Source organism: Pelodiscus sinensis, chromosome 27 (assembly GCF_052426305.1).
Source record: "Pelodiscus sinensis isolate ZL-2025 chromosome 27, ASM5242630v1, whole genome shotgun sequence".
NCBI lineage: Eukaryota > Metazoa > Chordata > Testudines > Trionychidae > Pelodiscus > Pelodiscus sinensis.
The window spans coordinates 11,791,616-11,804,210 of record NC_143078.1 but is presented as its reverse complement, the minus strand read 5'-3'; the positions used below and the strand labels follow the sequence as shown (position 1 = coordinate 11,804,210).

Here is a 12,595-nt window from a genome sequence, read left to right as displayed (position 1 = left end):
TGATCTGCAGTTTCCTCTCCCCGCACAACCTCATTTCCACTTTGGTGGAAACTTGTTCGTTCTGGTGAAAGGTGCTGGACTGGCAGACCTGGAGACTAGTGTTCCCTGTAGGCTGTGCGCTAGTGCAGCTGCTCAGGAAAGATTCCAACGCCACCCAGCTGAGCACCCACAACCAGGTTTTGTTTGTGCTGTTGGTGCACATTTGCACATGCCTCAGTGCACATAACAAAATTTATTCCGTGCACGGATGGGGAAAAAATGAAGAGGGAACATTTCTGGAGACTTCTGCTTATCTACAGCACAAAGTGCAATGGAAGAAGCTGGACAGCAACCGAGCTAATGCAACTCAATGGTAGCCCTGCCGGCGATGAGAAGGGAAATCAGTCCTTGTGCTCTGTGCGGAGGCTGCCAAAAACCAGTTCAGTTAGTGCTGGGAGAGTGAACAGCATGGTGATATGTAATGGGACACAGAGCCTTTCATGAATGTACAAGGGCCCTGTTAAGATCAGGATATTGTTGTCCTAGACATAGTGCTCGCACACTGCTTGCACACAAGAGTTTATCCAAAAAGCTGAGACTGCATCCTTATCCCCATTATACAGATGGAGAAAGAGATTGAGTAACTTTGCCCAAAGTCTGCCAGCTGGGGGTTTGAACCCTGCTGTGCTGAATCCTAAGCCAAGGGCCTTCACCCCAAGATCTTATAAGCGGCTGAAAACTGGGAAATGGGCAGCCCACACGCATGCCACAGGCTCAGACAACACGCTGGGTCTTGCTGGAGAGACAATGCGCTTATCTCATTCGCCGTGTCCCATGGTACTATTAAAACACACTGCCACACATGCTAACATAGAAGGACAATGCACCCAGCATGTGCTCCTGGTCGTGGGAGAGCATGTGGGACAATGCACATACGACGTGTGCGGTGCCGTGTGATGGTGTGGTGGGCAGTGTACATAATGCGTGTTCCACCCCGCCTGGTGATGGGACCATGCACATATGCCATGTTTAGTGTCATGTGGCAGCATAACAAATACCAGTTGGAAGCCAGCAGCCCCCTGTCGCCAGGTGCCAGGGGAGCAACCTGTGGAGCTTAGCTCCGGAGTAAAGTCTATTACACCTTTTTTTAATGGATAATTATCTTGACAAGATAGAGTGGCCTGTCTGCTTGCTGAAAGAGGCCCCTATGCTGAGGGAGGAGATTAATAGCCACTGTCAATGACATGGAAGAAAGGAGAACTTGATGGGTTTCACATGAGTAATCTCCGTGTATTCCAGGAGCATTCTGGTAACTGTGAAGGATAGGCTGTAACTCTACCTCCGTTATGCAATCTTCTCATGTGGGTCAGCTCGCTGCCCCTTTGTTTCAGCGCCTCGTCGGCCTGGCGGCGGAACGTGTCCAGGCTCTCATTCTGAGGTGAATGTGGAGAGAGGCGAGGAAAGGGGGGGGACTCCGGCTTGCATCACCACGTGCCCGGGCAGGCAGCTGCTGTTCTGGGTGGCGGAAGGGATGAGCATGTGACCGACAGGGATGCTCACACCCTGCTCTCCCTCCCTTCTGCTCTTCCTGGCTTCCGGCCCTTTCGTCTCAATGGAGCATTGCAGACCCTGCATGTGTCATGGCGGCTGTTTGTGTACAGAGACAAGCAGAACCGAAACCTGGCTCCAGGGGAGCAGAGAGCTTGGAGAACAGAGATGTCTCAGAAGCAGTGATGGGGGAGGGAGGGGCACAGAGTGGGAGAGATGAGGGAGGAAGGGTTGAATCAAGGGAGGCGAGCTCTGGAACCACCCATTGGCAGGATCTAAACAGGATGCACTGAGACCTTAGCCCTCACCCATCCTGCTGGCGCTTCTCCCAACTGCCATGCGTGAGTGGCAGCGTCCTATAGCGCAGTGGTTTTCAAGGGACAGGTTGTGGAGTGAGAGGCAGTGGGTCGTCTGGCTGCTAGGGTTGCCAGATGGTTTCCCAAAAAATACCGGACACACGGTATTTTTTCGTCGAGGAAAAACAAAAGAAAAGGAACGCGGGATAAGAAGTCCCCCCGTTCTGGGGCGCCAATCGTGGCCCCGCCTTCCAGCTGCTCCCCCCGCCCACGTCAGGCTTCCATCCGGCGCACAGCTGGAAAAATCAGAGAATACCGCACATTGCACATGTCCGGTATTCTCTGATGTTTTTTACTGGACAAAGAGCGCATATACCGGACTGTCCAGTAGACTACCGGACACCTGACAACCCTACTGGCTGCCCAGTGACCAGGTGACCAGCGGGGGTGCTGGCCGGGCACCACGCCCCACACTGCACCCCAGAAGTGGCCAGCAGCAGGGCTCCACATGCTGCCCCTGCCCTGAACACTGGCTCCGCACTCCCATTGGCAGGAACGAGCTGTGGGAGATGCCTGTGCGGGAGAGCAGCTCGCAGAACGGCTTGTGTGCCTCTGCCTAAGAGCCGGGCCTGCTGCTGGCTGTGTCCAGGTCACCTTAGCACCCCCGCTGAGCTGCTGACCCGGAGCCACCGGAGGTAAGCCCATCTCCCAACCCCCTACCGCAGCCCCGAGCCTTCCCAAACCTGGAGCTTCTGCTTCACCCCAAAGCCTTCTTCCCAAGTGATGACCTTGGGTCACTACATCAGCGCTTTTCTTCAACTGGGTCCTGAGAAAAAAAGTTTGAACATTGTCTAAGGAATGTCCCATCTGGCCAGCTGCCACGGCCGGGGGCAGCTGGGCTAGGGGCTTCCAGTGCAGTCACAGTGTCCTGCCGAGAGATGTCCTGGTGTGGATTGGGGAGCAGGTTAGGTACAAAGGGTGTGTCTACACTGCAGTCCTCTTTCGAGAGAGGAATGCAAATGCAGCCGAGCGAAATTGCAAATGAAGCGCGGATTTGAATTTCCCACGCTTCATTTGCATAATGGTGCCCAACCGCTTTTTCGAAATACCCGCTGTGTCGATGGGGTTATTTCAAAAACAAACCTTTCTTTCAAAATAAACCTCATTTTGTAAGGAGTAAGGGATATTTTGAAAGAAGGGTTCATTTTCGAAAGAGTCCCGTCTACACAGCGAGATTTTTTTCAAAACAGGGTATTTCGAAAAAGCGGCCAGATGCCATTATGCAAATGAAGCGCGGGAAATTCAAATCCGCACTTCATTTGCAATTTTGTTTGGCTGTATTTGCATTCGCCTCTCAAAAGAGGAATGCAGTACAGACACACCCAAAGAGGGGCGGTTCTGGGCTCAGACTTGCTGGAAAGGCGGTTGAGGACGGGGCCCTTTGTTCTGTCTGCCAGAGCTGGGCAGAACCTGGGAGCAGACTGTTAAAGCAGAGTTGGTTTGGGCTTTGTCACAAGGGTGGCATTGGCTCAACAGCACAGAGGAGATTGTGGATCCAAGCAAGAGGCGCATGCTTGCACATGGGAGCTGGTCACTACTGTTACCAGCCTACCACTGTTACCAGCTTCCAAAGCTGCTCCTCTAGCTCAAGTGACCAGGCCTGTCTCTTGGTGATGAGTGTTCCAGGTTCAAATCCAGCTGATGAATTGGCCTTAGGGCTATTGCACAAGCCTGAGATTGAGTCTCCATCTGCTGCTGTCTCTGCCCTCTCCTGAGTCTCCACCCCACATGGTTAGGGGGGCACCCAGCATAAACACGCTCTATGTGGGGAGTGGAGGCTGTGACCCTGCCCGAAGGGTACACGTGTCAGCGCTGCTCCCAGTTGTATTACAGAATCTCCCTGCAGCACTCCCTTATCTCTCCCTGGGCTGCCTTTGTCTCGCCCTCCTGAGATGAACAAACCCAGCCATCCCCTTATCTCCCTGGCCGCAGCTCAGGCCTGGCATGGCCCTCTGACATGCTGTGCAGTCTGCACACACCTCCAACGTGCCAAGAGGCAGGGAGAGCTGACAGAAGGCTAGAGGCGAATGGTGAGAGTGAGGGCCAGCCGATCTCCGTACGGGACAGGGGCCTTTTAATCCCATGCTGCGCCGGCTTCCAACCCTGCAGAGGGACGCCTGGCATTCTTAAGCTCACGTTTCTCACTGTTCCTTTCCTTCACGGCCACTCCAGAGATCACTGCCTGGAGGGGGACGGCTCCCAATCCGCCGCCGAGAGCTTGTGTGCTGTTTACGTGCTTCGTGTTCCCTTCCTCCCAGGCCTTTGATGTGTGCCAAGCCGCGGAGAGGGGGCCGCTCGCACAGCAAACTGGATGGACTGGCTTTGAACCCCATGCCGCTTAGGGTTTCTCTTCAGTCCTCGCCCCGAGGGGCCTGCCCTGAATTTCCTTTTCGTTCCAGGTTCAGAAGAGCCAAGAACTGCCAATCTTACATGCGTCCTCCCCAGGGGCTCCGTGCGAGCCGTGTGAATGCAGGGGAATCGTGATTCCGAATCATCCACCAGCCCAGCTTGAAGAGAGAGACAGGCCTGCCCTGTAGCCATAGATCCCTCCCCACTCCAGCATGGGGGGGCAAGAGCCATCACTTTCTAGGCATGGGGTTGCTGTAACCCAACCTAGAGGCTTTAGCCATTGTCCCATGGGGACTCCCTTCTGGGCCTACCTGTGGGGAGATGGAGCCTGGCGTTGCCCCTTTTTCTTAGCTGCAACTAGAGTCACTCCCACGTGGCCCCTTTTGGGGTCTTTGGGCCGCCTTCCTTGCAGGACAGGGTGTGGTGGAGTGGGAGATGCAGTAGGCCGGGTAGGAGGGATTCCCCATAGTGCTTTGCAGCTTCTCCCTCAGCCGCCCATTTGTGGGTGCCGTGGAGAGTCGGGAACCTGCAGCCAGTGCTGCTCAGAAACGGGCGGGGCAGGGACCCTCCGTCCCCCGTGACCATGGGTGTCAGATTTGTATCATTTTTGGTGGTGCCCAGAACAGTGTCATAGGCCAGACAGGAGCAACCACCCCTAGACGGCGCTTTGGGGGCCCCCCATTTCAGGGGGACACAGGGTGCAGGGGGGCCTATAGAGTTAGCAGGGGCTTGGTGCTGGCAGCAGTGAGTGACTCAGCCCCAGCCTGCCCCACCAATGTCACTCCGGGGAGGGGCGGAAGCTGGAAAGAGGCAGGATGAGGCAAGGGCTAGGGAGAAGGGGAATTGGGATGAGGAGGGGGCAGAGCCAGGGCAGGAAGAGGCAGGGTGGGGGCTTTGGGAAAGGAGTGGAGCAGAGCAGACTGGGACCAGGTTGCTCACTGCTGCCGGTACCAGGTCCCCTGCTAACCACCCAGGCTCCCCCCCCCGGACCTCAAGCCCCATGGGCCATATAACTCACTGCCTACACCATAGCTTTAAGCCCCTGCCCATGGCAGTGGGGTGATGGAAACCCATCTTGGGGGCAGCTCTCAAGGCACCGGATGCCTCTGAACGTTTGGCTGCGAATCCCGATCTACCATTGCAAGCTACTGTGGTGTGTGCCTCCCTGAGTTGGGTACTGAGTGGCCTGGGGGTCTTTCACCCTTGTGCTCGGACTGCCCTGAGTCACCTGTTTCCTGGAGGGAGAGAAGAGACGCAGTGAACATAAAGGGAATTCTTTGCGCAGGCGGCTGGACTCAGACCGAACCTGTGGCTCTCTCCGGCTCCCTCCCTCACACCCTGTGCTGACTGGAACGATCACACCGGGTCTCCCGAAGTCCCGGCTTGGAATCAGCCACCCTGGAAGGAATTGCTGACACGTTCAGCCCACTGCTTGGCGCTCCAAAATTCACCCCCGTTCACTCCGAAAATCCACACGGTGTCCCCCCAGACTCCTCAGTACCAACCCTACCACTCCTGGTAGCTGAGTGCCCCCTCTAATGGCTCCCCACATCCCCTCACTTCACAGAGCCCGCTCCATGCCCCTTCCCCCTGTGTTAAAGCCCCTGTCTGCTTTGCTGCGCTCCCATGACATTAGCCCCCTGTGACTGGTGTTATCGGGCCGCAGGAGAAGCTTGGTGCGAGGCAGGAGTAGAGGGAAAGCTCCAGTCGGCCGCTCTCTGACGCAGCGCCACACCACGGGGGAATCTTCCTTAGCTCTAATTAACAGCGTGTTACATTAATCGGTGTCTTTCGCTAAATGATTAACATGTTTCAAGACCCATTAAGAGCGGTTATGACAGGGAAAGGCAGGCAGCTGTCGCTGGTAATTGCCGCACACTTGAATGATTCCGCAGTCTAGGGCTGGCTGGAGAAGTGCGGGATCCATCTGTGGGTCAGCACCTGGGGGGAGCAGCGAGCGGGTGAGGGAGCAGGAGGGGAGGAGCATTAGGGAGGGGCGGCGAGCGCAGGGTGGAGGATGCATGGCTTGTGATGGATGTTGCGCAGACAGTCTCTTGACACTGAGGATAGCTCCCGAGAGGCTGATACTGTTGCAGCTGATGGCGAGATTGATGAACCTAGCATGCTGGAGGATGAATAATATTTGCATAAGATGTAGCTCAAGCTGTGACTGGGGGTATGTGAACTCAGAGAATATGTGCCGTGTGGCCCAGTGCCAACTGCAGACAGCTCCAGTGCGGTGGAAATAAAACAAGCCCTAAGCCAGGCCCCGGGTGTAGTAGAGGTAAAGCTCAGAAGAGGGGCTGAATTTAGGGACGAGGCACAGTCCTGAGCTCATCCAAGAGAAGCATCCAGAGAGCATCTTCCCATTGTGAATGCTGTGACACAGCATGGGTAACCAAGAATGAAGTCTTCTGCTCACAGCTGGTCAAAAATGTTCTCTCTCAGCTTATTTTAGACTGAAAACTGGGGTTTTGACTAAATGGTTTTTATATGAAAAGCTTCTGCTTTCTGTGGAAAATGTCAATTTTTGTCTAAAAACAGAACCACTGAACATGAAAATAATTTGATTCTGAAATGGTGACTCTTGGAAATTGTAGTTCAGTTGCCTCATAATCCCCTTCTCCCATTTGAGCCACATTCTCCAGTTGGACTTCATCTCCCAGGCTGCAGCGGGGCATGCAACTGCCATGATGCATCACCTCCCTTCATGGGGGGGGGGGGAGAGATAGGAGAGTCTGTGGTGCATCATGGGAAATGTAGTCCAGTCAGAGAGCCTGGCTTATAGAGGCACATGAGGCACCTGAACTACAACTCCCATTAGGTATTGTGATGGCATTTCAGAATTGATATATTTTGGTATTTTCTGGTTTTGATTTTTTTCATTGAAATCTTGACATTTTCTAGCCATGTCTGTTTATATCAAACATGTTACCTGCCTCCAGGTGAAGCATTTCTGGAATCCTGTATAATAGTTATCGTCACAGTGACTAGGAAGGAATTTCAATGAGCTCTACTAGGTTATTCTACCACTTCTGGATGTCCCACCTCCTGCAGGTGGGACTTCCTGGAAATATCGATCACAGTGCTGGGAAGTTGGGCAGAGCTGGAGGAGGTATCTTCCTGAGACAGTGCAGTGAGATACACCTTTCCCTTCCAGCCCTAGGTAGTCTACACTACACTACTCCATCAAGCTTTGGACATTGGCTATAGGCTGCTTCCACTTCAGACCTGTCTCCTGCAGCCTCATTCAAGTTGCATGAAGAGTTTGGAGCTTGCTTGGAACGTATTTTCATTCTGGTGCTGTTTACTCTGTAAATTTTATGTACCATAAACTTCCTGGCTGGGAAAGATGAGTTCTAACTAGCTGAAGAGTTTTATGGGGTTTGGAGGAGAGATTAGTGTTAAAATGGAAGTGCTAAACAACTATAAGTGATTAAATGATGCTGCTATGCATCTCAGGGGAATTTTTGCACAAAAGATGTCTAGCAGCCCACAGCTACTTCCAGAGAAATATACGTAAGTGTTAGGGATGTGCTCAGAGTATAAAATTCAGAGCTGGATTACATATGCCTCAATGTTTGGGAGTACAGGTAGTCCCCGGGTTACGTACAAGATAGGGACTGTAGGTTTGTTCTTAAGTTGAATTTGTATGTAAGTCGGAACTGGTACATATTGTAGGGGAAACTCTAGCCAAACATTTCTCCAGAGCTCAGTTTTATTCTCCCACACCTCACTTCCCTCAGTCCTTTATTCTCAAGCTGAGGTGTCTGCTGAGAAAAGCCGCTCCGCGTCTCCCTGGTCTGCTGGGGGGTGGGGGGGCGCTAGCTTCGCGTCTCCCTAGTCTGCTGGGGGGAAGCAGCTAGTGTGGGGTTGCCTCACCCTGTCTGTAAGTAGGGATCCGATGTAAGTCGGATCCATGTAACCCGGGGACTGCCTGTATTTGAATGGGAGTAATGTTTCGATCTAGGAACTGAGATAGGACTTATCCAGGATCGTAACAGCGGTGCTCGGTGCTGTCCATATGCCTAATATGATGAGGCAGGCCCTGCTGCACTCACCTTAAAATTGAAATACACTAGGCAGGCAAAGGAATTGCTGTTTTGCAGTTGTAGAATTAGGGCGCAGAGACAGCTTCAAGGGGCAGATTCTCAGAGTTGTGGGGACCCTACAGCTCCCTGTTGCTGTCATGGGAGTCACAAGCAGTTAAAAAAACCACAAGGTCTAGGGTCACACTGCAGGTCAGATGCAGAGCTGGGAGTGGATCCCGTGAATCCCCAGCCCACGGCTTTAAGCCACAGAGCTGTCCTGCCTGCCTATTTAATATCGGGCCTGGTTTTCAGAACAGCTGTGCCTTTGATTGAACCTAATGGGCGCCACTCTTAAAGTTGACATTGCCAGTGTCTGCTGGCTTGGCTGTATTGGGAATGGTGTAAGGTAGAAGACCATGGGATGTTCTAAGTTCCTCTGATGCACTACATGGCTTTGGTGAGCTCCCAGGCTACTTGGTGCCATAGGGACAAGAGATGGTCTGGGGAAACTTGAGTTCTGCTTGGCTTTGCAGTAATCACGCTAGGAAAAGGGGGCGGCTATTGGCAGCTCCCAGCTCTGCCGTGCCTGGTGGGAGGAACCGTGGGAAGCGTGTCCGGAGATCTGGCTGCAGCAGGGTTGGCTGGGAGGGGGGGGGGCGCGAGCTGGTGCTGCCACGTCCCCGTGTCGTGTGTTTGCAGATCGCGAGCGGATCGGCCAGGACTCCTCGTACGAGCAGGAGGGGAAGGTGCAGTTCGTCATCGACGCCGTGTACGCCATGGGCCACGCCTTGCACAACATGCACAAGAGCTTGTGTCCCGGCAAGGTCGGCCTTTGCCCCAGGATGGACCCGGTGGACGGCGTGGAGCTGCTCAAGTACATCCGCAACGTCAACTTCTCAGGTCTGTCTGTCCGCGGGGGGGGCGAGGGGTCACGCCATCTGGCCTTCAATAGGAGAGAGAGAGGGGTAGCAAGAGAGGAGCAGGGGCTATTTATGCACTTGGTGACTGCAGAATGACTCTGCTGAAGTCCCAGGAGCTACTCCAGGTCTCCAGAGCTGGGAATGAGAGCAGCTCTTCAGCTCTCAGCCAGGACTTTCTATTTATTAGGTGCATTATGGTAGCAACTTGGAGCCGAGCCAGGGCCCTCAGTATGCTAGGCGCTGTACATATACTTAGTGAGAGACAGGCCCTGCTCTGGAGAGACTGCAATCTAAATACAGGGCATTCCCACTAGAAGTCGCCTTGACATACATCTGTTTCGCACTAAAGTCATTGATGTTTGTGGGAACTGATGCATTATAAGTCCTCCCATTCCCTGCTCTTAAGTCGTGCAACACACACATACCCCAATTTGCGCAAATGGAAGTCAGCCATAGGAAAAAAAATTCCCCACTTTAAGTTGTTTCGCTATAAGTCCATGTTTTTTGGAACGTGTTTCTTGGACTTCTAGGGAGTACGGCCTGTAGATCCCTGTGGTTTTATTCTTCTCCCTGTGGTAATGGGGGGAGTGGCTAAGAGGCAGATTTTCCAAAGAGCTGAGTACTGAAAATTAAGGCCAGGAATTTTTTTAAAAACACTAAGGTGATAGAAGAACTTGCAGGAAACCAATGCAACTTGTGCTCATAAGGGCATCATGGACTCGAACCTGGAGCATGACCCACTTCCATTCTGCTTTGGCTTCTATTCCTTTGTCGAAATAAGCTGCTTGTCTGAGCCATTCTGCTGTAGTTTTGTCTTCCCTCATAACTTTTCTGGAAACTCATTGCTTCCCTGTACTCTGTCTCTTTAATAAACATTTTCTGTCCCTTGCTTCTTATTACTTCTATTTATCTCTCCTCCGCAATCTCCTCTGCAATCTGTCTTCCTTATTTATTTTTCCTTCTTTCCCTCTTGCTTGATTCTTCTGGGCTCGTCTTGGGCTCGTATTTATTTGCACAGCTCACTTGATTTTACTTGAAAGTAAATTTTGTTTTAAATGTGGCAAAGCCGCAGGAGGCGGAACTCCCCCTTCCAGCAGCCATGCGCTGCGGGAAATGTTTCTGTGCAGCGAGCAGCCGGTGTGAATCCGAGGTTGTGCCTTGCCCGCGACTGTTTTGCAGTGTTTGTGTTGCATCCCGGCTCCCACCCACTCTCCCTCCCGGGCTACATCCCCGAGAGCTGCGCGAGGGCAATCCCCGCTGCCCATGACTGGCAGGAGATGTCAAAGCCAATCACTCAGTCTGTTCTTCAAGCGTAATGAGCTGTGAGGAGGTGGGGAAAGGAGGGGAGGGCCTCTGAGCTGCCATTTGTAAGAGGAGAGTGTCCAACCTGACCTGCATGCCAGGGGGAATAGGCAGGGAACATGGCAGCCACTAAGGGCAAGCCATCGTCTTCCTCACTGGCTCCTCTGCCTCACTCTTCCGGCCACTGACACCAGCAGAGAGTTCCTGGCTCAGTCTGAGTCTGAATCAGACCCTGCTGCTTTATCTGGGAGGCTCAGGCATGCAATGGGTTAATGCAGGCCCAAGGGCCTGGATTCAAAGGCTGCCTCAAGTTACACACGCCTAATGAGGAATCTCTGCTCCTTGTCGGCCTGCATCACAAGCTCGGTGCCTGCTTGGCAGCCAGGGTTGAGCCGAGCCCCAGCCTGCAGGAATCGGAGCGCGTGGGGCATTCGGGGCAAGGGGAGGGAAGTGTCAGCTTGTCGGCACTGGAGGTGTCTCTTGCAAAAATAGCTTGTGAGGTCTAGCATGGGAGTGGGGGGAGGCTGGCAGCTCAGGGCTGGGTGCTTGCAAGGGGGAGCCTCTGGCTGGAAGAGGAACGGAGGATGAGGGTCATGGCTGAGTGCATCAGCAGAGCTGTGCAGAGAAATGATGCACGGCATCTGTCTGCTTGCAGCCCCTCCATTTCATGCAGTCCACATTTGCCCAGCTGGCCTATGCCTATGGGATGCTGTGTTGCTATTTTCCTCTGCCCCTGGGTGGGTGGGTAGGTGGGACTTGGACTTGAGCCCACCTTCCTTCCCCCCCCTGGTGAATGCCCAGCCCCCTAGGCCATGCCAGGACCCACCCCCCCCCCCCACCTTACCTTCAGGGGGTCCCTTATTCTGCCTTCCACCAGGGCAGCTGAATAACTGACGTAGCATCAGGATGCCCTGACACTGAACATGGATGTATTATTCAGGGCTGTAGGAGAGAGACTCCCAGATGTCCGCAGATGGTGGTAGAGGGGAGAAGGGAGAGCAGCAGAGAGCACGGTGCACGGGTACACTACACAGGAAATGCAATTGATCACATAAATGACACAGGTTCTTTTGGCATCTACTCTAGTCCTCCTCTCTGGCTGTGTCTACACCCAAAATGCTACAGTGGGACAGCTGCAGCACAGTGTTGCAGGCACGAGCTGCCGCCACGGAAAGGGGTTTTTCCATCGCTGTAGTAAATCCACCTCCCTGAGAAGCAGTAGGTGGGGGAGGGAAGAATTCTTCACATTAGAACGTAGGTTGGCTTAATTAGATTGCACAGGGCATAACATTTTTCACAGCCCCGAGTGATGCGGTGAAGCCGGCTTTGTAGCCTCATTTCTCGCTTCTCTCTCTCAGTATGCCCCTCCCTGCTCTCTAATACGGTCTCAGCTTGACTCCCTGCCTGGCACCTTTTAGAACTGTTTGCACTTGTGCAAAGGGAGTGGGAATTGCTCCTACCACCGGTGAATTCCGATCTGGAAGCATGCGCTGGCCAAAGGCTGCAATTCAACAGGCCAGCCTGATGGGGCAAAGCACCCGCGCGCGTGCGTCTGTCCCACGAGCAATGAGACTTGAGCGCTTTCTAATAGCGAAGCGCCATGCTCCACTGAAGAGGGGTGGGCTTATGCACAGACGTTGTGCGGGGATCGGGATCTCCGTCACACTATGATCAGCGGTACAACAGTGAGCTTGTGTTGCCATTACTACAGAATGTGCGTCTAATCATCCAGTCTCTGTTTAAAGGATATTAGTGTAACTCCCATGTCCCATATACTGGCACTTAGACCACTTACAGTGAGAGATAGGAATGTGTGTGCCTAGCTGAGAACCAGTTATCTTTATAGCTCAAGCTGTAGAAGCTCCTACCCTAAGCTCTAGAGATTGCAGGTTCAAGTCTGCCCTAGTGGTGGTGATAGAAATGTAGCCGTGTTAGTCTGGGGTAGCTGAAGCAAAATGCAGGACAATGTAGCACTTCAAAGACTAACAAGATGGTTTATTAGATGATGAGCTTTCGTGGGCCAGACCCACTTCCTCAGTTACATTAGTGCAATGTTTCTCAATCAATGCTACAAGGTACTCAAGAGAAGTCTGGGAGGCATGTCAAAACA

General features: G+C 53.1%; 1 protein-coding gene across 3 annotated transcripts in view; it reads left to right on the top strand.

Annotated features, from left to right (window-relative positions):
* Window positions 1–12,595, top strand: part of GRM4 (glutamate metabotropic receptor 4) — a 204,257-nt gene that overhangs the window by 148,571 nt on the left and 43,091 nt on the right. For all 3 annotated transcript variants that reach the window (XM_075910067.2, XM_089773623.1, XM_089773624.1), the window contains one exon: window positions 8,963–9,163. In XM_075910067.2, the coding sequence (XP_075766182.2) occupies window positions 8,963–9,163 (201 nt within the window). The remainder of the gene's footprint in view (window positions 1–8,962; window positions 9,164–12,595) is intronic.